This window comes from Tiliqua scincoides, chromosome 14 (genome assembly GCF_035046505.1).
Source record: "Tiliqua scincoides isolate rTilSci1 chromosome 14, rTilSci1.hap2, whole genome shotgun sequence".
Taxonomy (NCBI): Eukaryota; Metazoa; Chordata; class Lepidosauria; order Squamata; family Scincidae; genus Tiliqua; species Tiliqua scincoides.
The window spans coordinates 9,042,756-9,070,205 of record NC_089834.1 but is presented as its reverse complement, the minus strand read 5'-3'; the positions used below and the strand labels follow the sequence as shown (position 1 = coordinate 9,070,205).

General features: G+C 46.3%; 1 protein-coding gene, 1 long non-coding RNA gene and 2 pseudogenes across 5 annotated transcripts in view; 3 read left to right on the top strand and 1 right to left on the bottom strand.

Annotated features, from left to right (window-relative positions):
- LOC136634418 (tRNA (32-2'-O)-methyltransferase regulator THADA-like) overlaps window positions 1-12,142 on the top strand; it is a 30,396-nt gene extending 18,254 nt beyond the window's left edge. For 2 of the 3 annotated variants that reach the window (XM_066609938.1, XM_066609936.1), the window contains 7 exons: window positions 3,161-3,367; window positions 5,920-6,161; window positions 9,145-9,321; window positions 9,886-10,161; window positions 10,261-10,466; window positions 10,891-11,010; window positions 11,562-12,142. In XM_066609938.1, coding sequence (XP_066466035.1) covers window positions 3,161-3,367; window positions 5,920-6,161; window positions 9,145-9,321; window positions 9,886-10,161; window positions 10,261-10,466; window positions 10,891-11,010; window positions 11,562-11,857 — 1,524 coding nt within the window. In that variant the 3' untranslated portion in view covers window positions 11,858-12,142. The remainder of the gene's footprint in view (window positions 1-3,160; window positions 3,368-5,919; window positions 6,162-9,144; window positions 9,322-9,885; window positions 10,162-10,260; window positions 10,467-10,890; window positions 11,011-11,561) is intronic. The other variant, XM_066609937.1, reaches the window with a different exon arrangement.
- Window positions 1,642-27,216, bottom strand: LOC136634420 (uncharacterized). Of its 2 annotated transcripts, none has more exons than XR_010793295.1 (5): window positions 27,080-27,216; window positions 14,106-14,182; window positions 7,719-7,800; window positions 5,977-6,176; window positions 1,642-3,300 (listed from the first exon to the last, which is right to left on the bottom strand). It is a non-coding gene; the product is annotated as an uncharacterized lncRNA (long non-coding RNA). The 2 variants fall into 2 exon arrangements; XR_010793296.1 differs by lacking the exon at window positions 27,080-27,216 and adding an exon at window positions 21,575-21,632.
- Window positions 7,402-7,524, top strand: LOC136634878 (5S ribosomal RNA; annotated as a pseudogene).
- LOC136634884 (5S ribosomal RNA) lies at window positions 27,187-27,303 on the top strand (annotated as a pseudogene).
- Window positions 27,304-27,450: the final 147 nt, after the last annotated feature.

Here is a 27,450-nt window from a genome sequence, read left to right as displayed (position 1 = left end):
GTCTGGCCTGGATGCCTTTAAAAGGGGATTGGACAAGTTTCTGGAGGAAAAATCCATCACGGGTTACAAGCCATGATGTGTATGCGCAACCTCCTGATTTTAGAAATGGGCTATGTCAGAATGCCAGATGCAAAGGAGGGCACCAGGATGCAGGTCTCTTGTTATCTGGTGTGCTCCCTGGGGCATTTGGTGGGCCGCTGTGAGATACAGGAAGCTGGACTAGATGGGCCTATGGCCTGATCCAGTGAGCGGGCTGTTCTTATGTGTCTGTGAACCTGGAAGTTTGGTATACCCCTTGTGACTGAGGTGCACTGATAGAACGTTCCCTCTTTCTAGAAACAAGTCTCCAATCCCCCTTCTAAAGCCATCTGAGCTAGTGGAGTTGAATTCGATGAATTTATTTATTGCATGGAAGTGATTGATTGCATGAAATAGGCATGCCTCCATTCGTCTGCCTCTGCCACACCTCTTCCTCCTGCACCCAGGATTCCAAAAGCGAGAGGAATAGAGCCGGAGGAGAAGCGAGGCGTGTGCTAGCCTTAGCCCAGGTGTGGCCAAACCATGGCTGATGAGCCACATGCACCTGTTTGCCATATAATGAAATATGTTGTCTGAGCTCCTCCTTGCATCACAATTTAATATTAAAAGTAATTAAGATACCGTATTTTTCGCTCTATAAGACGCACCTGACCATAAGACGCACCTAGTTTTTAGAGGAGAAAAACAAGGAAAAAATATTCTGAACCAAATAGTGTAATAAAATATTTAATAAACTATAACAGAATAACATTTGAACCATGTAAAGTGAACAGCAGTCAACAGTGGCATTAAGAACCATTATCACTGTCATTAACAAATGGAGAGACTTAAAGGTTTGAGTACTCTAGTTTTCTGGAAATCCCAAGAACTCATCATCACTAGAGTCAGAATTTATGAAGCTCACAAAAGCAGGTGCACACAAATAGGGGATCACATTATCTTTCTGCTACAATGATGTTCTGCCAAATTCCAATCCACTGGGCCTCGTGCCCGCTTAAGGCTGATCAGTCCCCCTTGTGCAACTCACCAGTGCAGCAAGCAAAAATGAGTCCAGTTCCAGTCCACAGATGCCAACTAAATCAGTCCCATCATTCAGAGTTACCAAATCAGAGTCCAGAGCCAATAAGCCAAATTACAGTCCAAGGTCAGGTTCCAGGTAGGTCAGTTAAATCCATCAGGGTATACAAGTCCAGCCACAGTCAGATTCCAAATTCAATAAACCCAGTCAGCCCCCCCCCCCTTCAAAACCCACAAACCCTTTCTGCCTCTGGTACTCCTTATATCCCTGAGGGCCCTATTGCCTTCCAGTGGCTGCAGCTGTGCCCAGGATGCCCAGGCCTTACCCTTAAAGGGGCCACTGCTGACACCACATCTACCTCCTCACCAGATCTTCCTGGATTCCAATACAAGGGTGGGGGGAGCAGATCTCTATACAGACCAGTGCAAAAACAGGGGAAAGGTGTGGGGGAGGTAAGATCTTTGTATAGGCATCACAGCAAGACCATTGCAAAACCCCTTGCACACAGAACCAACAGATGGAAGTGGGGGGGGGTGCAGATCTCCATATATAGCAGTGCAAAAGCAGGGGAAAAGTGTGGGGCAGGTAAGATCTCTGTATAGGCGTCACAGCAAGGCCATTGCAAAACCCCTTGCACACAGAACCAACAGATGGAAGTGGGGGGGGGGTGCAGATCTCCATATATAGCAGTGCAAAAACAGGGGAAAAGTGTGAGGGAGGTAAGATCTCTGTATAAGCATCACAGCAAGACCATTGCAAAACCCCTTGCACACAGAACCAACAGATGGAAGTGGGGGGGGGTGCAGATCTCCATATATAGCAGTGCAAAAGCAGGGGAAAAGTGTGGGGCAGGTAAGATCTCTGTATAGGCGTCACAGCAAGGCCATTGCAAAACCCCTTGCACACAGAACCAACAGATGGAAGTGGGGGGGGCCGCAGATCTCCATACATAGCAGTGCAAAAGCAGGGGAAAGGTAAGTCAGCCCCAGTAGAGCCAATGGGGCTCACTCCCAGGGATGAGTGGACAGGAGAAAAGCCTGCCAGCGCCTCCTCTCCCAGGGAGGAGCCCGTCTCAGTCCCTGGGCTCCCTGGACTCACTCCCTAGGCTCGCTCCCTGGGCTCACAAGCCTGCCAGGGGCTCACTCCTAGGGATGCGTGGACAGGAGAGAAGCCCGCGATTGACTCATTTCGCCTGGAGATGGACTGGTAGCTCGAGGGTCGACATAATGAGCACCCCTGCTCTAGGGGCTTGCTCAGCAAGACTGCCACCCCACCCCCGCTTTCCTGGGAGTGAGCCCCAGTGACTCTGAGACTTACTTCTGAGTAGACACACAGGCTTGCTCAGCAAGACTGCCACCCCACCCACGCTTTCCTGGGAAGCGGAGCCGAGCAGAGCGGGCAGGGGGCGGGGCCAGGGGCGGAGTTTTTTTTGTTTGTTTGTTTGTTTGTTTGTTTTGCAGTATTCGCTCCATAAGACGCACACACTTTTCCCCCCACTTTTTTGGGGGGAAAAAGTGCGTCTTATAGAGCGAAAAATACGGTATGTTCGAGCTTTATAATTATTTGCCAGGTATAAACTGAGAGTCTGCTGGATTGAGGCGTACGTTTAATGTTCATGACGACTAGATATATTTAAGAAATCAAAAGCTTCTTAAATATTGTGGCATTAAAACATCTGAGGTTTACTATGCATGGCTCAACTGAGCAAATTTGGCCCTCTAGCCCATTAGACTGCTCTGCCCTTCCTATTCCCCAATTCCGTCTCCGATCTCAGGATAAAGGCAAAAGCTGGCACATCACCTGGTAAAAAGGGAGCAACATTTAACGCGCATCAGCTTGAGCTCTAGGAGGTTCCCTCCCTTACTTGCAGGGAAGATGCTTTCAACCCCATGATCTTTCTGGTTCTCCTTTTTACTGGAAAATGCAATAAGCCTTTTCGAGATGGGGTGACACAAACCCTGCGCAATGTTCTGAGCATGGCACATACCTGTACAATGCAGGCAATTTTATTTTAGATCCTAACAATTCATGGTCTTTCATTGGCTCTGGTTCTGCATATCCCCCCAATAAAGACATGGTTTGCTTTTCTTGGTTCTCTTCCAGCTTGGTTTTGCTTCATTCCGCCAGTTTTCCATCCATTTCCTCTGCAGCAAAGCAGCGAGACTGGCCAGCCCGGAGAGAGTCGGTGAACTTTGCTTGCTCCTGCAGAGGGGAACTGCTGATGAGCAAATGGCCATCCTGACCTGGATGATGGAAAACGAGGGCAGCAAAGACTTGAATTTCAGTAAGGTGCTGCAGCAAACCCTACTGGTGAGGCCTGGTTTAAACACAAGGTTTTAATGGAGGGGAGATGGTCTTGCACCTTTTCCACCAGGGGCAGCTCTCTAATGAGGTTGGGAGATGAGGTCACCTGAAGTAGTGGATTAGTAGGGGGTGACCCACCACCCACCCCCATGCATCCTGCAACCCAACCTGCCTCTTCTGCTGGACTCCAGACCACCTCTACTCCCTTGGCCATTGCCATTTTAAAGCACAAGAGGAGAAAAGCAGAAGCTTTGGGGTGGGGGGGGGGGGAAGATGACAAAGAATTGTGACCTAGAATGTCTCCTCCCAGTTGACACTCTGGGCCCCTGCCCTTTCCCCCTCACAACACTTCTGTTTTCCTCTTCCTGTTTGCTTCTAATTAGCTGCCTTACAGAAAGCTGATTCACAGCAGCAGAGGAGGTGGCTTTTGTATGGGCTGCACAGCAAAGGGAGATGATGGCTCCCCTCACTTCAGGCATGGACCAGTTTTGTTTTCAGGTCACAGGACAAAATTATACTGAGGGCCAGACTAGATTCCCCAACTTTTCCTTTTAAAACAATTCAGTTGTGTAGGAGGAGGCTTAAATTGGGGTTATGGTGCTAAGTTTCCCATGTCCTGTATTCTAATCATTTTCAACCCTCTGAAAATGGTTGCTTGCCCCACCAAGGTTTCCCAGTAGATATTACCCCTCTCCCCAAATACTCCATCTGTCTTGCACTATTGCTCCATCTGTCTTGCACTATTGCTCCATCTGTCTTGCACTATTCACCCAGCTGGTTTTGAAAGCTTCATCCATTCTCCTTGTATCTGGTCTCCAAAGTGGGCAGAGCATTGATGCTCTCCAAAAAAAAAAACCCTCCTGAACACTTGACCCTTTTATCATTCTGAACATAAGAACAGCCCCACTGGATCAGGCCATAGGCCCATCTAGTCCAGCTTCCTGTATCTCACAGTGGCCCACCAAAAGCCCCAGGGAGCACACCAGATAACAAGAGACCTGCAAGGCTTTCTGGGAATTGTAGTTAAGAACATAAGAACAGCCCCACTGGATCAGGCCATAGGCCCATCTAGTCCAGCTTCCTGTATCTCACAGCGGCCCACCAAATGCCCCAGGGAGCACACCTGATAACAAGAAGACCTGCAAGGCATTCTGGGAATTGTAGTTAAGAACAGCCCCACTGGATCAGGCCATAGGCCCATCTAGTCCAGCTTCCTGTATATCACAGTGGCCCACCAAATGCCCCAGGGAGCACACCAGATAACAAGAGACCTCATCCTGGTGCCCTCCCTTGCATTGGCATTCTGACATAGCCCATTTCTAAAATCAGGAGGTTACGCATGCACATCATGGCTTGTAACCCATAATGGATTTTTCCTCCAGAAACTTGTCCAATCCCCTTTTAAAGGCGTCCAGGCCAGACGCCATCACCACATCCTGTGGCAAAGAGTTCCACAGACCAACCACACGCTGAGTAAAGAAATAGTTTCTTTTGTCTGTCCTAACCCTCCCAACACTCAATTTTAGTGGATGTCCCCTGGTTCTGGTGTTATGTGAGAGTGTAAAGAGCATCTCTCTATCCACTTTATTCTTCCCATGCATAATTTTGTATGTCTCAATCATATCCCCCCTCAGGCGCCTCTTTCCTAGGCTGAAGAGGCCCAAACACCATAGCCTTTCCTCATAAGGAAGGTGCCCCAGCCCCGTAATCATCTTAGTCGCTCTCTTTTGCACCTTTTCCATTTCCACTATGTCTTTTTGGAGATGCGGCGACCAGAACTGGACACAATACTCCAGGTGTGGCCTTACCATCGATTTGTACAACGGCATTATAATTTGTCCCCGTTCATGGTTCCCTTCTCCTTACAGCTGCCCATCATTTTTTTTAAATGTGTATGGCTACATGATCAACCCCATCAGGGATTACATAGTCAGCACGATGACATCATAGCATCCAATCAGATTAAAAAGCTAAATCTGAGTGATAGAAATTTTTCTTGCCCTCATTCTGAATAGAATATTTTTACAGCCTCTGCCCACCACCAAATTTATTGCTGAAACAGCAGGGTGAATTCATAGGGGCCAGTTTCTTTTTACAGACTATATCTCCCCTGGTTGGGCTTAACTACAGGGCCTCTGAGAGCAATTTTATCAGGGGGTACACAGTTTCTTTTGGGCCCCTTTGCAAAGAAGGGGGGTGAACAGCGGGGGAGGGTGGTGACAGGCAAGCAGAATAGGCAGGGAGGGGCAAAACAGGGTAGGGGGAGAGTAGAGACACCTGGAAAAGTCTTTAGAGCCCAGGTCTACCAAGCCATGTGGCATCAGTAGTGTCCCCAGCATCCCATGCAGGCAACAAGTCTGAGTAGATAGGAAAACATAAGATCCCAGGAAATTTCTGGGCCCCCTCCTTTGGCTCCATGGCCCCCCTTTTCACCCTGGGCCTGGGTACAAATTACCCCCTTTACCCCGCTCTCCTAGGCCCTGCTATACCTACAACTGTACCAAGAAAATTTTAAAAACGGAATGTATTTTCCCTTTTCTTGCCCTCTGACTGACTAGGAGAAATTAAGCGAGGTGCTGAGACGGAGGATTGACAACGAGTTGCTGAAGCTGTACCTGGAGGCTTTTGTCCACCTCTACAGCCAACCTTCCTCTTGGAATTTGCCCGTTTCCCTTCAGCTGATGGGTCCTGCACATACCGAATGCACAGAAATTCTGCTTTCTATGGTGGAAAGCGACGATCTCAGCCCAGCCTGTTTCCGTCATGCTCTGTGTGGTGTTGCTTTGCTCTTGTCTCCAGGGTAAGAAAACTCCTCCTAGAATGGTGATGCCAAACCATTTAGGGGAGAGCACCAGGACGAGGTCTCTTGTTATCTGGTGTGCTCCCTGGGGCATTTGGTGGGCCGCTGTGAGATACAGGAAGCTGGACTAGATGGGCCTATGGCCTGATCCAGTGGGGCTGTTCTTATGTTCTTATGTTCTTATGTTCAAACATAAAGAACCAGATTCCAGCCTGCAAAGTGTGGCTTATTTCTTAGATCTGTATGCTACTGTCCTGCAGAACTGTGGCTGGTTTGCGATATTACTAAGAATATTTATATACAGTGATGTCGCTAGGGTTTCTGTCAATCGGTGTGGAAGGCCAGCACATCACCCCCCATGATGGACCTCCTCTCTTGCAGCGGGTGGAGCAATGCCCTGGGTATTGGGCATACTGGTACCCCAACATTCCACCCACTGCTGGGTTTTTGACTATAACTTTTGATAGAATAGAGATATTCCAGTGCGGTTTATTTCATTGCATTCTGCATGAAAATGCACACTGAATGTTATATAACGTGATGGCATTTGAAAGTACCAAGATTTAAAAAATGTTGGCCAGTAGCAGTGTCACCCCCATGTGAGTCACCCAGTATAGCTCCCACACCCCACACCCCTTAACTGACACCACTGTGTATATGCAGCTTTTAAACAGCAGTAGTTCACAAAATGGTTTACCAAGTAAAATAAATCAGTAAATGGTTCTCTAGCCCCCAAAGGGCTCACAATCTAAAAATACAGAAGGGACAACAGCAACAGCTGATGGAAAAGATGGCATGCTGGAGTAAAGAGGGATGGTTGCTCTCCCACTGCTAAATTTAAGAGGACACCATGTTGAAAGCTGCCTCTTTGCCCAGTTAGCATATAAGAAGCCTGTATACCCCAGTTAGCATAATATTCTCCAGTTTACTAGCTCATTTTGTTGTTGTCCCTTCTTGCATTGCCGCAATGTTTCGTGGCTGTTTCACGGGAAGGAGCTGTTTTGGATGATAGAGTCTATCTGCCCCCCCTATGAGTGATTGTATCCCCCCGGCACAGCATTACACTGCTCAAAATTGCATGGGGGTGGTGGTAGTGGATTGTCTGAACTGTTACACATGCCCGATCTTGTCTGATCTCGGAAGCTAAGCAGGGTCAGGCCTGGTTAGTACTTGGATGGGAGACCGCCTGGGAATACAAGCTGCTGTAGGTTTATACCATAGTCTTTCGAGACTGAAGGTTGCCAACCATCTCCCTATACTGAACACTATGTCCCGATCTTGTCTGATCTCGGAAGCTAAGCAGGGTCAGGCCTGGTTAGTACTTGGATGGGAGACCGCCTGGGAATACCGGGTGCTGTAGGCTTCTACCATAGTCTTTCGAGACTGAAGGTTGCCAGCCATGCTCATTGTGCTCTTAAAATACTGCTTGAATGCATTTAAATTGGGTAAGGGGCAGTTTGGACAGTAGCCCCTCTCCTCCCAATATGCAGTTAAGCGCAGAGGTATAGCACACTGGGATCAGGGAGGCCCAGACCACACATGCTTATGCCTTCTTACGGGATAGTAGACAAGGCCATTTGCATCTGAACTTGCTCTCTTGCCGTGGAAGCATCTTCCAACCTCACAGCCATGATGGAATCTGGTGGATTTAAAGAAGTGAGCTAAGTTTTGAGATTTGTTCTCTTGCTCATACAGTCGGTTCTCTTTATATATGAATTCACATATCTGCAAGGGGCAAAACTGCCACCTACCTCTCGTTATCCACAGTGCCGTTGCCTCATTAGACAGGCATTGGTATTGGTCCATGGAGAATTGTCAGACACATTTGTGTCCACTTCCAGACTTGCCCCACCATCTTGGGGGCTCCAGCTGAATCTTCAGAAACCTGAGGATGATGAGAGGTCGCTGGAAGGCGACCTGAGAATTGCTCTGGGGCTGAGGCAAGCCTAATATAATAATAATATAATATACAGTATTTATATACCGCCTTTCTTGGTCTTTATTCAAGACTTTATTCAAGGCGGTTTACATAGGCAGGCTTATTAAATCCATGCAGGGATTTTTACAAATTGAAAGAAGGTTCTTTCTTTCAAGAACCACTACATTCAAGGTGTTACACTCCGATCTGGTTTAACATTCTGGCCTCCATCCTCCCACGCTCCGAGCAGATGGAACAGCTCAGCTTCAGCTTGCCAGCTGCTTCAAGGTCGCACGGTGGCAGTGGCCTCGAACTGGCGACCTTGTGGATGTTAATCTTCAGGCAAATGGAGGCTCTACCCTCTAGACAAGACCTCCTGCCCAGGCCTAGGGAGGAGCCAAGAGACAGATGGAGGAGGAGGAAAGGTGAAGCAATCCCCTTCCCACTGCTGAACTGAGGCCTCGTTGGCGGGCCAGCAATCTTCAAGAACTCAAGCAAGAACCAGTACAGAGAAATTGCCATCACTGCAACCTTCAACACAAAGGAGGAAACATCAGATGTTAGATGTTGATGAGCCCTCACTATCAGCCACCTCCATAGACTTCAGGTTCAGAGAGCGTATGATAGGGGTCTCCTAACGCTTTGGCCAGAGGGCCGCATCAAATATCTGGCGTGCTGTTGAGGGCTGGAAAAAAAATAAAATTTAAATAAATAAATTAGAGATGAAACATAAATGAATGAATGGGCTCATTCATTCAACCTCCCTGGCCCTCAGAACACCCTCCAGACACCACTAGAGCACAGCACTGGTCATGGACAGTTGAGTGGGCCAAAGGCTTTCAGGGGACAAGAGGCTGACTGCGGGCTGGATAGAGGCTTGTCGTGGGCCGCATCTGGCCCCCCAGGCCAGGGTTTGGAGACTCCTGGTATTTGGTAAAGAGGGTTCCCCTGGAAGCTAACCCCATTTTCCCCATAGGTTCAGTGATTTGGTATCCACTAGGTTTTCCAAGAACCTAACCCTAGTGGATCACGAGAACTGACTATAGTTTTTCTCTCTTATGACAGCTTTGAAGATGTTGCTTCGCTGGTGCGCTGGTGCGCGGCTATCGAAAGATGTAGCAGTCCCCTTTCTGCAGAGGTGCGCCGGATGGCTGCAGCAACCTCCCTGAAACTGGGTGGAGCAAGCTTGGTTGGGAAAGCCCAGGAATCACCCAGCAAGTGCTTTCGGGCAGCAGCAGTGCGGTATGGAGCTTGTCCTTGTTGTGCTATGAGAGCCTGCAGTTAAAGCATGGAGAAGATAACCCTGCTGGATCAGGCCCAAGGCCCATCCAGTCCAGCCTGCTGCTTCCCCAAAGTGGCCCCTCTAGCTGCCTCCAAGAAGCCCGCAAGCAGGAGAGAAAGGCAGATTCCCCTCTGTGCCGTGGCTCCCCTGCAGCTGGGGAGAGACTACCAGTGGCTCCAGACATAGCACACAGCCACTCTGTGAATTTATCCAGTCCCCTTTTGAAGCTGCCCATGCCACATCTTGTGGCACTGAGTTCCACAGCCTCATACTGTGCTATTTATTTACACCCCACTTCCCCAACGTGCACTCATTGCTGCTTCTTTGCACCCTGGCATTGAGAGATACGTTTCCTCTAAAAACAGGAAGTTAGTTAATGACTTCAGTATTTAACGAATGACTTACAATGTAATCCGGTCACTTGGGCTGGGATTTGTACTCAATTCCACATGGCTGACCTAAAAGCTGATCTCCCTCTTCCAGCACCTGCAAAATCAATTTTGCTTCCTTTGTCACCTCCTCAGCTTGATCGACGTGGCCATCAGCCTGCTGCAAGACGAGGAGCGGGAAGTGAGGCATGAAGCTTCCATCTTTGCCAGCCTCGCATCACAACTGTGGTACATCTCTGGGGCTCTGCCTCAAAGCAGCTGCGACTTGCTTCAGAGCAACAAGGGGCTGCTTGGCCTTCTTCAGCTCCTGCTGGAAAAGTTTTGGGACTGCTCAGAAACCTTTGCCTCTTTGGTGCACCATCTCCCTGCAGTGGATCTCAGCAGCGCCCTGACAGAGCTGGAGACCAAGGGGTGAGCAGCAGAAAGAGATGTTGTCTATGGGGGTATGGGTGGAATGAACATACAGGCATGTCTGTTGATCTGGTATCTTTGCTGTCACTCTCTTTTCAGAGCTGTCAGCCTGTACAAGGAGGACGAACCCAACGTTTACGCAGAGCCAGCAGTCCTCGCCCAAACGTTGTTCCCTTTCCTCTTCCAGCTGCTTTCCAGAGCACCTGCCTCTCCGAAGCTTTGGGGGCAGATACAAAGCTGGCTAGAAACCACTGGGCCCGGGGTCTGGTCCAGCCTACAGCATTGCCTGAACTGGTGGAGCCAAGGTGTGTAGTCCTCTGGTTTGATAGGGGAGATGTCGGCAGCGGCAGCAGGGAGGGATAAACCACCAAGCTAAAGACTCTCAAATAACAGCAGTGAAGGCTGAAGAGGAGTGCATTTGATGTGCTCGGTGTCTCACAAGGGTCTCAGGTTCACCAGGTTGGCAACACGAGGTGCAATCGGGCAGGGCTGGTGTCGGGAGGCAGCTGGCAACAGGCCCCAACTTCCAGCAGCCCACTTCTCTACTTCCTGGGTTGGAAAAGGAAGTGAGGAGGACAGTAGTAGCGGCCTAGAGTAGCCATTTTCAACCAGTGTGCCTTAGAAGTTGGGAGCCTGGCGGTTGAATATCACTGAAACGTTCTCCCAGGTTCTGTGGCTCTGTTTCCAGGGCAACTGTCTGTAGTAACTAATTGTCTGTCCCTCCATCAGCTCTGGCCTTTAGCGTTAAAGAGCAGAACCCGAACCCTAAAGAGGGACAGACGGTTACCCTTGAAACAGGACCCAGAAGACTCATCACAAAACGTCAAGAACATAGAGAAGGCCATAGAGGTCAGTGTGCCATAAGAAAAAAAAACATTGAAAATTGTTGGGCTCTAGCAAGGGCTGCCAAACTCCAGCCAACAACCCAGTTCCAGTGTGTCTGCATAACTATTGTGGGCATGGCATGGCAAAAGCATAGACTTACTGTTCCATGCCGCAGCCTCCTTTCTTTGCAGAGATTCACACCGGGCAGCCACTCCCCCCCCATCCCCATAAATATGGGCACAGAGTCTTCTAGGCCACTGTGCTGCAGAAGTGGCTGCCCAGTCTGCAAAGTCTGGGCACAAAGAACGAAGGCTGCAGTTGAACGGTAAGGCTTTACCACTGTGCCCAGAATTGTTATTTCCCCCCCCCCCCCATTCCCTCCCCTTCCTTTTCCAAGGAGCCAAGGCTGGCACATCACCTAGTAAGGAGGGCAACATTTGGCTGAAGGCACCAGCAGGTCTTGTGCCAGCGGTTTGAAGCGGAGGAAAGCTCTGCACGCCCAGTGTGAGGCACCAAGAATGTCCACAGTGCTCATGTGACGGTATCTGTTCTTGATTGTGGCTCCTGCATTTCAGACAACAGCACCTGTCTGTGCTTGAAGGCCCTCAGCTGTCCCAAAGTTCACGCAGCAGTCAGCTCGTTGCTCGTCCAGGCCCTCCTTGTGGCCCACGCGCTGGGGATTCTGGAAGAGGAAAAACAGCCTCCCATCCCAGAGATCCACTTCAGTTCCCAGGACCTGAGAGGTGTCGTTCTGTCCGTTCAGGAGCTGCTTTCTCAGCATGGAATAGCATCTACGGTTAGCCCAACCGGAGTGCATTTCAGTGAGTCACTGCGTCCTTTTCCCCCCACAACAAAGGGAGAACGGGAATAAACATTCACCTCTTGTCTGAAGATAAGCACCTGACTTGACAACCAAAAGTTTTAACACTGAGTAGCTGTTTCAAATTTTTGCCACGTGGCTGAACTAGATTGTGTTGGTTTTAAGTCCTTGCTTCCCGCTCCTGTTATAAAGAGCTCAAGGATTGTGTTGCAAAGCTGGAAAAAAGTGCCCGTGAGGATTTTTGTTCTCCTTTTAAGCCATTTCTGCCCTGCATATACGCAGCAGGGACCAAATGTGTACACCTGTGGGCTGGGCAAAATGGGTTAATAAAGTGTTTTGAATGGGTCATTAAGTGTCCCTCAGAGTTAAATATATTCTCCTTGGAATTGATACTTCATAACATGCTTTACCTTGTTGCGCTTGACAGCCACAGTTGTCATTTATTATTATTATTATTATTATTATTATTATTATTATTATTATTATTATTATTATTATTATTATTTGTTGCTACCCCTGGGGGCTGGGGATAAGAACAGGCCCTCAGTTTGGCTGTACTTGTCGTAAGAGGCGACTAAACAGCCACCAGGTAGATGGGACTCGTCAGCCTAGGAAGGCAGCTCATCTGAGAGAAGGAAAACTCTGATCCCAAACCTCCACTGCCTTGTGGCTACATCCAGTTATGGAAAAGGCTTCAGGAGTCAACCTCGAGGCAAAATCTGGAGCCGGAGTCCCTGAGGCAGTTCATGGCTGAACACAGTCACGTTCTGGCAACTCCTGCGACGCCGCTGGAACCAACCGTATTGGCTTCTGCCTTTCCATTGGACCATTTCAGCGACGTGGAGAGGGGGGATTTGCTGCCTGGGTAACAGCCTATCCTCCATACCTACTTTGCCCAGGCTTCGCGCTCTGGAGAGGACACTCTGTTCCAGAACCACCATTCAGAGCGTGACACCATAGTCTCCCAAGACTGAAGGATGCCAACAACTATTTGTTGCATTTAAAACAAAAGCAGGATGCATGGCAGAGGAGGAGAAATTGTGTTGCCATCCATTGGAGATCATGCGCAGCTCCTATGGGTCTCTCTTCAAGACCCAAACGCTTCCCAATCCCTTTTGCGGGCATGAGAACCAGAAGCTTTTTTTCATCAGGTAAAAGGAGAAGGCAAGAGAGAGAGAGAGCACATACTTTGGAAGCACTAGGGTTCAACCTCCCCAGTGTTTGTGCCTCACTTTAGGCATAGTTTGCATGTGAATGGAATAAGGGTGGGATGGGAAGGGCTGACCTTTCCCCCAGCATTATTGTCCCATTAAACATGCTTCCCTGAAGTTGCTATCAGTCCATAAGGTTCAAATATGTGCCTCCTGCTTCCATGTACTTGTGAGGACAGAGGTGCCCCATCAACAGTTACTACATTAGGAAGGCAGGAGGTCTGGTCTAGAGGGTAGAGCCTCCGTTTGCCTGAAGATAACACCCGCAGGTCGCCAGTTCGAGGCCACCGGCACCGTGAATGGTGAGACCTTGAAGCAGCTGACAAGCCGAGCCGAGCTATTCCACCTGCTCTTTGGTGTGAGCGAAGAAGCGTCTTGGCTGCCCTCCATGTGAGAGTTGAAGGAGCTGCTTGTCAGCTTGCGTGGGAGGAAACCGGAGGCCAGAATGTGATACCAGATCAGAAAGATCCATCTGAAATGTTGTGGTTCTTGAAAGATAGAACCTTTCTTCAATTGGGAAAATTCCCTACGGGGATTTAGAACAGCCTGCCTATGTTAACCCACCTTGAATAAAGTCTGAGGAGAAATCTGATGACCAAGAAAGGCGGTACATAAATACCTGTATTATTATTATTATTATTATTTATTAGCACACACACCCTTACTCAAATAGGGGAAGTTTGTCCTTCCATTGAGTACATTCAAGGCTGCCATGCTGAGTCCAGAAATCGGTCATATTCTGCTCAGCACCGAGTGGCAGTAGCTGTCCAGTGTATCAGACAGGAGTCTTTGCCCGACTACCTGTAGGTGCCAAGGAGCAAACAGGAGCCTCCCCACATTCAAGGTAAGTGCTCCTACCAATGAGCTACAATCTTCTAGCGGCCGGGGGGGGGAGACTTGGAAGAGTGCTTGCCTTCCCCAAACTCTGTGAATTTATTTTGTCCCCACCTGAAACAATATTTCTCGCACAACAGCAACAGCTCTGGGAACAGGTGATAGGTTGTGTGTTTCTTCTGGCCTAAGCACTTGTCTATGCCCAAAGCAAGGAAGGTACAGATAAGTCCTCAGCTGAAGGACATTCAACTTACAGACCCCTGAACTCAAGTCCAGTCGCATCTTCTGCAGGTGCAGGCCCTCTGCTGTGCTTTACAAATGCCCAAGCTGTCTGCAACACAATAAAATGCACAACGTAAAACAACGTCATTGCAGTCACACACACAGTAGAGCTAAGGGTGGCGGGGAATAACTATTTGGTCCAGAAAGAAAGCAACCAAGCCACGGCACTGTTAGCGAGGCGCAGAGGGCAGATATCAACCAGACACCCAAACCTCAGATGAAACAGAACTGTTTTGAGCCGTTGCTGAAAAGCCATTGTGGGGGGTAAATCAGGCCAAAGGCCCATCTAGTCCAGCTTCCTGTACCTCACAGTGGCCCAGCAGATCCCTCAGGGAGCACACGGAACAAGACTTCTGCATCCTGTCACCAACTCCCTTGCACCTAGCATTCTGAGGTAGCCTACTTCTAAAACCAGGAGGTGGCACATACCCACCATGGCTTATAACCTGTGACGGACTGTTCCTCCATCATAAGAACATAAGAACAGCCCCACTGGATCAGGCCATAGGCCCATCTAGTCCAGCTTCCTGTATCTCACAGCGGCCCACCAAATGCCCCAGGGAGCACACCAGATAACAAGAGACCTCATCCTGGTGCCCTCCCCTACATCTGGCATTCTGACATAACCCATTTCTAAAATCAGGAGGTTGCACATACGCATCATGGCTTGTACCCCATAATGGATTTTTCCTCCAGAAACTTGTCCAATCCCCTTTTAAAGGCGTCTAGGCTAGATGCCAGCACCACATCCTGTGGCAAGGAGTTCCACAGACCGACCACACGCTGAGTAAAGAAATATTTTCTTTTGTCTGTCCTAACCCTCCCAACACTCAATTTTAGTGGATGTCCCCTGGTTCTGGTATTATGTGAGAGTGTAAAGAGCATCTCCCTATCCACGCTGTCCATCCCCTGCATAATTTTGTATGTCTCAATCATGTCCCCCCTCAGGCGTCTCTTTTCTAGGCTGAAGAGGCCCAAACACCGCAGCCTTTCCTCATAGGATCCTCATAAGGAAGGATCCTCATAAGGAAGGTCAATCTGTCCAATCCGCTTTGAAAGGCACAGAGGCCAGGTGTCATCACTACATGCTGTGGCAAGAAGTTCCACAGAGTAATTACACCATGAGTAAAGAAATATTTTCTTTTGTCCTAACTCTCCGGACATTTAGCTTTAGTGGGATGTCTGCTGGTTCGTGTGTTGTGTGAGAGGGAAAAGAACATCCCTCTATCCTTTCCCTGCATAATTTTGTATGCCTCAATATGGCCCCCCCCAGGCATCATTTTTTTCTAGAGTGAAGAGCCTCAAATGCTGTAGCCTCTTAATTCCCACACATTCCTCCCACATTGCCATCCCTCTAACTTGGGACAGAGGCAGCCCTTGCAGGAGAGATCCACCCGAGGGCTTTACCAATCTTAGATTTTTAACGTTTCTTCATTTTACCCTGGAAATAGCCGAATACCTTTTATGCCCAGACAGATCGTTCAAGTGGCACCTCCTCATGCCCATGGTGTTGACTGCTGCCATAAAGGTAGGCCCAGGTCAGGCCAAATCAGTGGTTCTGTTGTGTTGCACAGCCTGGTGTGTTGCACAGCCAAATGACAACAATGAGGTGAAAAGCAAGCACGGGTTTATTGAGGCCTCAACTCCTTGGAGACAAGAATTTCAGAAGCTCCGGGGTTTGGGGCAGCAAGAATTTATACAAAGCAGCACGACATAATTCCCCAAAGCACAAAGTAATGCCCCTTTTCCCGAAAGCGACAATCTTCACTCAGTACTTTTCCATCATGCTCACTTGCACGAGCTGGTCACATAGGAGGCATGTGAACCTTTCTCCTGCTGTCTTATCGACCAAGCAGTATTGTGTGTGAATTGCAAGATGTGAACATAAGAACATAAGAACAGCCCCACTGGATCAGGCCATAGGCCCATCTAGTCCAGCTTCCTGTATCTCACAGCAGCCCACCAAATGCCCCAGGGAGCACACCAGATAACAAGAGACCTCATCCTGGTGCCCTCCCTTGCATCTGGCATTCTGACATAACTCATTTCTAAAATCAGGAGGTTGCGCATACACATCATGGCTTGTACCCCGTAATGGATTTTTCCTCCAGAAACTTGAGTGGATGTCCCCTGGTTCTGGTGTTATGTGAAGGTGTAAAGAGCATCTCCCTATCCACTCTGTCCATCCCCTGCATAATTTTGCCCATTGCTTGTCTTACTTAAGGAATTCATATCTGTTCTCTTGACATTCCATCCTTCCTACTGAGGCCTAGTAAGGCCTATCAACTCTTTGGGGCCCAACAATGGTAAAAACAGAAGAAGGAAATAACAGATCTTTTGCTTTCCTTTAAGAGGATTTCCAAAACTGTCAGATCTCCCTGTCTGACAGAGAGGCTGACCTTGTTCTGCTCTAGAACCAGCAGGACCTGCATGCTGTCCCATTTGTAGCATTTCAGCTCCCAGCACATCCCTGCCTGCCCTCCTGCCTCAAAGCCCCACATTGCCTGAGGCAGAGGAATATTTAAAATTACAAGCAAGCAGTCTTCAAGCACACCCAAGATTATCAAGCTCGATCTGCATTGCATTTTCCTCTTTTCCTCTTCAAATCTTCTTCTTATACTTTGTACCAGAGCATGGAGAAACTCTACTTGTGTGTCAAGGCTTTATTTTATTTTCTTCTGCTCAGGGCATTATCACACTACACTCTGCAGAACCTGGATCAGGTTAACAGAGATTGAAATGTGACATGGTTAAGCACAAGGGAGCTAGAATAAGCCCAAGCTACTTACCTGTGATGTTTTAAAAAGGCACTATGATGACAACAATAATTACATAATATATAAACTAATATAGAATATGTTCAGCCTGCCAGGTACTCATCAGTCCCCTTAGTTTTAGAGTCCTAGGCAGGCAGAAAAATGTGAGGTTTGTTGTATAGGACAAAAAAAGAAGAGGTATGGGTATTATTCTGCGTGGTTTGTATATGGGGTTTGTGTCTGGTTTGCTGGATCACAAGATCTGCAGTGTTGGCTCATGGTGTGGTGTACTGACCCTTTAAGAGCTAAGCCCAGGAGGCCTCAGGATAAGAAAGGTCACGGAAGAAAATTGCGGAACTAAGTTCAGTTTTGCTACGTTTATGTGTACTGAGGAGTTGGCTTGTATGAGCTTCACAGGTGCCTGAACAGTCCTAGGACCCTTAAACACTAGAGATAGTCTACAGATAAGTTGTGCTGGGTGGTTGTTTTGCTGTTCGCTAATCTAAGGTTTTAGGCACAGGGTTTTCCAGTGTGCAATAAAGAGCTGAGTTATTATTAGACACACTTCAGTGTCTGGTGCGGTCCTCTGGCATGTTGCAACCCAGTTTTCTGTGATCCCGACTGCACCAATCTCCTGTCAAACAGACCATTCACTCCAACTGCTTTCTATCTCTCGATCCTACCGTCTTTATTTCTTTATGCCCTTTAAAGACACACTTTGTTGCACTACTGAAAGATGGTGTTGTTTATGTGCGGAAGCATGCCTGTAGATCAGAAATGTGGTGATTGTTGGCATTTACTGGTAATATTTATGACTTTAAGAAAAAAAACGATGACAAGGTCAGACATTTACCAGTAACAAGTTGGGTAGAAGCAGGCAGGCAGAGAAGGATAGGGAGAGGCTTAACCATTTCCCCCGGTCATTTTTCTCCTCACTGTGGTATTTTCAAGTGCTTAAGCAGAAGCACACAGAAAGCCTTGGTGCGATGGCAATTACGGGCAAACCCTCCCTTGTTGGCAAACCGACAGGAATGCTAGTTCCCAGGCTGAAGTGTGACAATAGCTGATACAGCACTCTGTGAAGAAGCACCCATTGTTCTCACCCCTGTATGAGATTCTAATGTGGCTTTATCTGAGAACTGAATGTAGCTGTTAATGTTGCAAGTACAATAAAAACGCAGGAGGAGGCTAGTAGAATCAGCTTCTCTCTCTCTCTGCACTCTCAACCCTCAATATGTCTGCTGTCTCTTGATTTTCTGTCTGACCATTCATGGCTTCTGCTCTCTCACCTATATCCAGCAACCTGACCCCTGGGCTTTGGTTGCTCCCCCAAGGGTCACTGCAACATCTGGCGCTCGAACAGGGACATCTAATCCTAGAACAGGGACCTCTAATCCTGGGACAGAGACTTCTGCTCCTAGGACAGAGACTCTCTGCAACAATCAGGTACAGTAGACAGGCTGTCTTGTTTTTTTTTATTCAAACAGCTTGTCCGCTGTCTACCTCCCACCTATTGCTTTGACTTTCTATTGCTCTAGCCTCACTCTTACAGCCTTGTGTGTTTTCCAAGCAGCCTTGCGTCGCAACCTTTGGATTTCTTTTGTCTCTCTGACTTCTCACTGCATTTGCTTTTACAAGCATCTGATTTTGAGGTCTATTTGCTTCTCAGCAGCTTTGTGGCTATGCTAGGTGCCCAGATGTGGGCCAGCCAAGTATGGCAGACAAATTGCTTTGCTTTCTGCTTTGCTTTATTCAGCAACCTGTTTTAGACTGCTCCCATTCATTGCTTCATCTGAACCTGGGAACAACAGGGACCCTCTGCAACTTCTAGCAATGGCACAGAGACTTCTGGCACCCTGGCATAGGAACCCTTGCTTTTTCTTATTTCTAGCAGCCTGACTTTTTTTGTTGTTCCCCATTCGCAGCTACATCTAGCACAGCAAATGGGGATCCTTTCTTGCTCTGGCTTCTGCGCCACATCAAGCAATCCTTGACTTCCGGGGTCTCGGGCTGCTTCCCAGGTAGCATTATTGCTACATCTGGCGCAGCAGGCAGAGACTTTCTGCAATGAGCGAGTATAGTAGAGCCAGGTGGTCTTGATCAAACGGCCTGTCCTCTGCCTCCGAACTCATTGCCTTGACTTGCTCCAATTCTAACTGTCAAACCCTCAGAGTGCTTCTCTTTAGCACTCTCCCTCAGGCAACAAGGTACAGTCTTGTGTGTCTCCCATCAAGCACCAAGGCCCCAAAAAGCCTTGGGTGCTTCCCAAAGCAGCATTCTGTGCTGCTACATCAGGCGCCCAGCCCGTGGGGCCAAGAAAATTGCTTATCAACGCCCGGCAAGGGTTAAAGAGCTCATTCATCTTTCGAGATCCCAATGGTAAGCATAAGTACTTAAGTAAGTATAAAAATAGTACAAGCCTTCGGCTACACACTTTTTATACTCTTTTCTATATCAAGTAGCCTGTTTCAGGTTGCTTCCCATTCATTGCTTCACATGACCCTGAAACAGGGGTCACGTTTCGTCTGACCCTGAAAGAGGGGCCACGACAACAGCTATCTTACCCGCCTTGCACAGGTTACTCATCCTGACTTCAGGATCCAGGTAAGTATAGCATTGGTAAGTATAGGTACAAGCTTATCAATACCGCAGCAATGATTTACTGTTTCTCTTTAGCAAAGCTCAGCACCATGTTTCCTCCCAAGAGGTCACAGACTTAATTTACCATCCAAACTTGCGCTCTACAAGTAGAGCTGCAAACACAGTCAGAGGAAATAAACAGTGCTACAAGCCCTCTTCCGCCAGACTATATATCAGCTTATATTTCTCTTTTTCCTCCTCTGCACCAACCCAGCTAAAACAAGCAGCCATCCCATATAGAAACCATGGCTCAAAATGCAATAGCATCAAAAAACTTAATAGCAAAAGAGTCTTTAAAGCTGTCCATAGTTTTCCCTGTAAAACAAGGTCAGAATGCCCAAAGGCAAACAGTCAAAAAACGGAAAACTCTCCTCCATTCTGTGCCAAAAGAGGTACAGATTACATTTAAAAACAGCATCACTAGCACAGATGCTAGAGAATTAAAACATACATATCATTTAGTTCCCTATGGTTGAAAGTCCCTAAAAACCCCTGCACAGAATGCAGTATAGCTCAGTAACGTTCCAACCACTTAAAAAGAAAGCCAGAAGTATCATTAGCTAAGTTTTTTCCAAAAGCATGCTAAACAGCCCAAAGCATGTTAAATAGCCCAACTTCGTGTCAGCTGAGCGTAAATTGAGCCTTATAGCCATTTATCATATAGATTTTAATAGCAGGTTCCCAAGTAAATCCTTTTTTCTTATAAGACCTGCCTTAAATTTCATAACAGTTTAGTTGTTATATAGTATCAAAAAAGGTGCAAACACAAGCACTTTATTTGTAATAAAGAGTATAAAGTGCTATTATTTCATGTTGTACCTGCAACACCTAAATTAAAAGTCCCCCGACAGTTAACTTTAGTGTAATTGCAACAATTGAAAGCAACATTTGTAACAATTGTTAAAACTACTGTTTGACCACCTTAAGAAAGGTCAAAATCCTGCAACACAAGCTATTTTCCCCACAGATGTTTGAATAGCTTTATTTTTTATCTAACTTCTCAAAGAATGTGTTTTTCTATTAAAAAGCCATCATTTTCCTTGTTAGAAAAAGTAGGAACAAGCGATAAGACTTCAAAGTCAAGAAGTCTTAACAATCACTCTACCCATTATAAAAAACAAAGAGTTAAGATTTTAAACTTGCCCAAGTAACACAGGCAAATCTCTTTAAAACCAGTCAGATGCTCAATCCCCATTGCTAAAGTAGTTACATACCAAAGGAAAGGTCAGTAAAACCAGTTCTGATCCTCAAACTGCTACTGACAAGCTAAACTCACCCCTCCCTTTCAGCTTAGTTTGTAGTAGTTCCCAAATTTTTCAGTGTTTCTCATTCCACACACCTTTCAGAACGGCAACCATCAGCCATTTTGTCCATCAGCAGCAGCAATCACAACTTTAAAGTCAAACTAAGAACATAAGAACATAAGAACAGCCCCACTGGATCAGGCCATAGGCCCATCTAGTCCAGCTTCCTGTATCTCACAGCGGCCCACCAAATGCCCCAGGGAGCACACCAGATAAATCGTATTTTAGTTTAGTTTTAGTCAGAGTTATACCTTTTTTTTTTAAAGATGTTTATGTAAAGGTAATAACAAAGCTATTCAGGCTTTTTAAAAGTCTCCCTGTTCCCATAGTTTTGACTGATTCTATCCTGTTCCATCAGAAACCTTTTCTGATCCAAAGGCTTTCATCAGGCCCTTAAAGGACCTCCCTGAATTCACCAAGAAAACGATTTTCTGATCCCATTCTGCTTCATCAAAAAATTTCTCCTGATCCCATAGTTTAAATTCATCAGGAAAAAGATTTTTTGATCCCATTCTGTTTCATCAGAAAATGATTTTCTAGTCTCATTCTGTTCCATCAAAAAATTTTTTCTCTCGTCCCATAATTCTAATCAAGCCCTTAAGGCCTTTTTGTTTTATTCTTATATGTTTCTTAATTCCATACTGATACCATGCCTTTTTATTTATCAGTTTATAAAATGTTAGTTAAACAATTGTTTTGTAAAGTTAGCCAAGAATGCCATATTGATCTTTCTTTTGTTACCTGTATATATGCCTGTTTTCATTGTTTTAAGCCTTCTTTTGGTTTCCACATGTTAGAAAGTATGTTAAGTTAAATGTCCAAGCAAGTTCAAAACTAAAAGTCAAACGGATTGCTGAACTTGGCTGTGTGCCCAGTGTTCTCAACACAATAGATAAAATACAAACACAGTGAATGTTCCTTTGTTTTCAAACTACAAAAAACTTTTCGGTTTGAAAGCATCTTCAAACCACAGGAAAAAAAAAATCTTCCCTGTCCTGTGTGCTTTTAAAAATTAGTCTTTCCTTTTAACACACAGGCTCAGCAGCATAGTTTTAAGCTCAGACTTCATATATAAGTAAATAGCTATCCAATATTTTTCAGAGCAACAAGCATGCATAACAGTATTCACACCAGCTCTCTTTATATTCTTATTCTTCATTTCAAACCAGTTTTAGTGCATACATAACTGGCAGATAATAATATTTTAAATTAGTTGTGGTGGTTTAACTATATCAAAAAAAAAAAGTTCAAAAAAGCAACACAGCCAGTTCAAAGATCAAGTTCTCACAAAAAGTGCAAAAGATAGTGTTTTTAGCAACAGTTATGTTGCATTTCTAAGGCCAAAGTAAGTCATACAAAGTCATACAAAGTAAGTCATATGGGACATGAGGTCATTGTGATTAAAAGTGCAATGCCATTTGCTGACTGCAGGAGGTATATGATAATTGTATGTGTAAGATGGAACAACAGAATTGTCTCCAGTAAAAAATGTATGTGTTTCAAGGAAAGAACCCCACATTGTAATAACACACATACAAGCTTTTCTCTTCTTCTCACTTCTGAATCTCACACACATACTTAATGCTTAAACATGAATCCCTTAAGATGTTCATATGACTTCACTCACTCTCAACTCTAACACTCTCTCAATGCTTAGAAATGTTCCCTTATTCTCAATGCTTAAAAATAATCCCTTAAGATGTTTAGACAACTAAAGGCCTAAGAATAATCACCACTTCTGCCTGTTCAGTTTGTTTTCAAACCTAAGCGTGTCTCCTATGGCATCTTGGACCTTGCAACACACATACATAGTGCATCTTACAAATTTTCTATTTAAATAATTAAAAAATGAGGGATATGAGATCACTAAAATATATTTCAGCAACACCTTAGCAGGCTCAGAAGCCCCCTGTCTTAAATGCAAATATAATGTGCTTTCACCCCCCATGTGCTTTTATACATAATTGTTGGACCCAGAGTGAAAAGGCAAGCTTCATTAATAACCTAGCAGCGAAGTTCTGCTATTTTGTTTATTTTCACAGAAACGAAGATGCATGGCACTAAAGTTTCCTGAAGACATCCAGTAAACCAAGAACCCCTAATAAAAAGTTCAATGTTGTTGTTTTTATGTTTGTTTTTGCTTTTTATAATTGTGTTAAAAGATAGTCATTTAGCACCCCCCTTAAGGGAGTGCATAGTATGTAACCAAGTTTTTAAACTTTCCCAATGTTTGCATAGCTCATGATGCAATGTCTTATAATGTAAATGTAATTCATGGTGAAATCCCAATGTCCATTTTGCATGGTGTTATGACCCCACAATGCCAACCTAAAGTCTTCTTGTTTGGCTAACAAAGCCTACACTGATTTCATGAAATGCTATCTCAAAATTTAAATAAATAAAAAGGGGGACAATGTGGTATTTTCAAGTGCTTAAGCAGAAGCACACAGAAAGCCTTGGTGCGATGGCAATTACGGGCAAACCCTCCCTTGTTGGCAAACCGACAGGAATGCTAGTTCCCAGGCTGAAGTGTGACAATAGCTGATACAGCACTCTGTGAAGAAGCACCCATTGTTCTCACCCCTGTATGAGATTCTAATGTGGCTTTATCTGAGAACTGAATGTAGCTGTTAATGTTGCAAGTACAATAAAAACGCAGGAGGAGGCTAGTAGAATCAGCTTCTCTCTCTCTCTGCACTCTCAACCCTCAATATGTCTGCTGTCTCTTGATTTTCTGTCTGACCATTCATGGCTTCTGCTCTCTCACCTATATCCAGCAACCTGACCCCTGGGCTTTGGTTGCTCCCCCAAGGGTCACTGCAACACCTCACCTCATCACCTCAAGTTGCATTGTCATCTATGGAAGGAAAGATATAGTGTCCCCATAACTGCCTTGTGCCCAGAGCTGGCCCACCAACAAGATTGGCTGAAGTGGCAGCTTCAAATCGTGGGCTGGGAAGGAGATGAACTGGATGGTGGGGGGATGTCCCGCACCCTGTTTCTGCCAGTGACCATCCCTGGCCCATCACTCCAAAAGTCTTCTAGCTTACAAAGACATGCCATAATCTCACAACCTGTCTCACTGATTTTGCTCTAAAAATGCAGAAAATTTAAACGTACGCCTGCCCAACCCCCCGGAATTCACAATAATTCGTGGTTTGAACTGAGTCTTTGTACTAGATTTTTCCATGCTACATGGTATCTTGAAGGCTGACCTACAGGTTTCCTAGGATGCATTGCTGCATCCAAAGCTAACCCACCACATGGGACTTAGTGTTGTCCTGAAGAGCGGGAGGTCTGACTGAGGACTAGAGCTGCAACCCTTGCCTGAAGAAACATCTGGGGATGCAAGTTCAAGACAACTGGAAGTGTCCGAGAACTGCAGAAAACACTGTTGACAAGCTGAACCATCCCAGCTGGTGAGCACCCTTGGTGAGAGAGAGGAGTTGCATTCCAGCTGGTGTTCAGAGATGAACACTCACAGCAGGATGTAGCACATACCGTTGGCGTAGCTGCAGTGGCACTGGAAAGTTGGATAGAATTGGGTCCTTTATTTTGTTAGCACTGGATAAACCCACTTCTTCCAACAGCATCACTTCAACTGTACATCCATGCAACACACTCAAACAGTGAAGGTCTGTTCACATAGCACTATTCCCTGGTACATCTCTGTACCAAGTTAAAGAAATTGTCACTCTGTTTCTGGGTCCAGTTGTTCATACATACTATTCAACAGAAGTACAGGTTGAGTCATTATTTTTGAGGGTTCCTTTCCCAGAACTCACCTGGATGGCAAAAAAATGCACTGACTCAAATCAGTTTAAGTCCCTTTGCTCTGGTGATTTAAAAACAGCCTTGCTGATCTTTTGTAGTGCACAGAGAGGCAATCAGTCTCTCTCCAGGTGCTTAGGCTTCACTAGGAGGCAGCAATCCCTCCTTTCACCAGGAGCCTCAGTGAGGGGGAAAGAATGGAGGAAGTGATCATCACTGCCATTTAGCCTTCCTTCACATGCTTTCACATAGGGACGAGTGAATCCTGGAGAGAGAATGATTGCTGGATTGTCAGCTGGCTGCCCTCTCTCGCATTATTAAAGACTGTTTTCCTTTCATTTAAAGGGTACTGTAGCAATGATATGGGAAGCAAACTGGGTCAGGTTGCTTGAAAGTGTGCAAGGAGCGAAAGCAGTGAAGAGAGAAAAAGGAAATTAAGAGACACAGAAGTCAGGTTTCTAAGTTGAGTGCAGGAAGCAAAGCTGCTTTTACTGAGCCTTGGTAGCAATGACTGATATAATATAATAAGGAGTCAAAGAAGCAATGAAGAGACAAGAAACAGGTTCAAGATTCAGTGCAGGGAGGAAAGCCGTTTTCACAAGCTTCCTAGCTGCCTTTTATTCTCTTTTGCAACAATCTACCAGTTTACTCCCGGTTACTTGATAACGGTACCTTGACAACACATTCCAAAGCTATGAACGCTTCTAGAAAATGTTATCTTAGCTTGTTCCCAGACTTCAGCTCATGAACCGGCTCACTCAGGTTTGCCTTGAGTGGGGGGGGGGGGTAGGTTTGCCTGCCTGTTGCCATGTTCACTAAAGCCAAAGAGTGCCTCTGCATAAACACTACAGGTACTTCTCATTGGCTTTGAGATAGAAAAATCTGTGGATTCCCTCTCTCCCTCCCTCCCTCTGTGAAAAATCTGTGGATAATTAGGTTGTACCTGTAATCACTTGCATGACTGTCTCTCTACAACAGTAAAAAGCAGTTTTTTAAACTGTGATTTTAAAGGGATGGATTTTTTCCCCTTCTTCAGGGATCAGCACATTCCTTCTCATTTGCAGTGGCCATTCATGTTGAGTCAAATCCATGTATAAAATATCCATGTATAACAAACAAGGTTGGACCTGTACAATCTGTGTACAGTGTGTACATAAATTGACGATATGAAATCTGAATCCAGTTACAGTCATTTACATAGAATGGTGTATTCTCTTGATTCCTATTTTATCTTCTTTTTCTGGTCCTTCTGCTGATCCTCTACCTGTCTTATTAAGTGATAGTTCTGTGACTATCACTAATGTTGTAACGGACTATCTTTCCACTGTTTCTAAGTTAAAATTCCCCTCTTGATTTATATAGTTTCTCATTTTCTGCCTGTTTTCTATTTGCTGTTGTGATTTTTCCTTTCTTCTCGGTATATAGTCAAGCGCTGGCTTTGTTACTGTTCTGCGTAACTGTTTGTTTTCTTTTAATGCCAATAAAGGTTTCAGACTTGAATGGTGTATCCATATACAGCCATACTGTACCTGGGTACATCATAACAGCTCTAGAAAGGCATTCTCAGTGAGATTTTCTCCAATTCTAAAGCTTGCTTTCCTTAGTTGTCCATCAAAGTATTTCCAGAATGATCTGGTTCTTGACAGTTAGGTCAAAACTCCATTGAGACTGTCTTTGAGAAATCGTTTCATGGGGTGGTCTTGGCAATCCCCTAGGGTCTTGGCTAACCCTGCCATCCAATGATCCAGCATCAGTCATTGTCCCTGAGTGACGACGCAGCTGTAGAACCCAATGGGGAGAGAATAAAGCAGGGGTCAGGGAAACCAGCAGCACTTAAACAGGAATTTGGGCAGGAAGAGGCAGGAGGCATCTGTGCATAATATTTCCCTGGCGACCAATGAGGAACTAGGAAGAGGGTAGTCAGCTTGCTGGGGGTTGCTGCCTGTGACCCATGGGAACAAAGGCTGAGGAGAAGGATGATTTAACCTCCTCCTCTGGCTGTGGCTGCTTCCAATCCCTCTTTGGGAATGGACCTTGGGTCTGTACCCTGGAGGGCTTGCCTGTGTAATCAGTGGCAATCCCAGCTGAGCAGCCAGTGAGAGCAGGGACCCCCCTTCTGCCCCAACTGTACAAGAACCAGGGTCGGGAAAGTCCAGCACAGCTTGACTCAAGTCGAATCTGGAGTCACCACCCCTTGTGACTTGATTCAAAAACGAGTCATAACGTTGGCATTTTCCAAGTCGCCGAGTCACCCTTTTGCGACTCTAAAAGACTCGAGTCAAGTTGCCCCCTTTAAAAAGCCCACCGTGGAAAAAACAGGGCTGCTGCCAGGGTGTGTGTGTTGGAGTTCTCCTTTCGTAGTCCCCTGCTGTCCCATCCCATCAGTAAACTGGGTGGGAGGGGAGGGACTGTGTGAGAGTGGGGACAGAAGCAGTAAGAGGGAGGAGGTTCACAAGCAGCAGCTGCGAGACTTACCAGGATGACCCAATCCTTGGCAGCTCTAGTCAGAAGTAGTCCCACTGCAGCCGATCATTCAGTGGGCTTGCTGGAGCCATGCCATGAATTTATCTGGGACAGCTAGGAGCTGCAACTGTTACCCTGCACATGCCTGATCTCGTCTGATCTCACAAGCTAAGCAGGGTCAGGCCTGGTAAGTACTTGGATGGGAGCCCACCTGGGAATACCAGGTGCTGTAGGCTTATACCATAGTCTTTCAAGACTGAAGGTTGCCAACCTAGGAGCTGCCTCCCCCTGCCTTCTCCCCTCATTGTCCAGGGAAAAACCTCCCTCCCCCTTCCTAGGCTTCTGCAGCCAATCATAAGGCAAGAACACCCTTGGCTCATCCT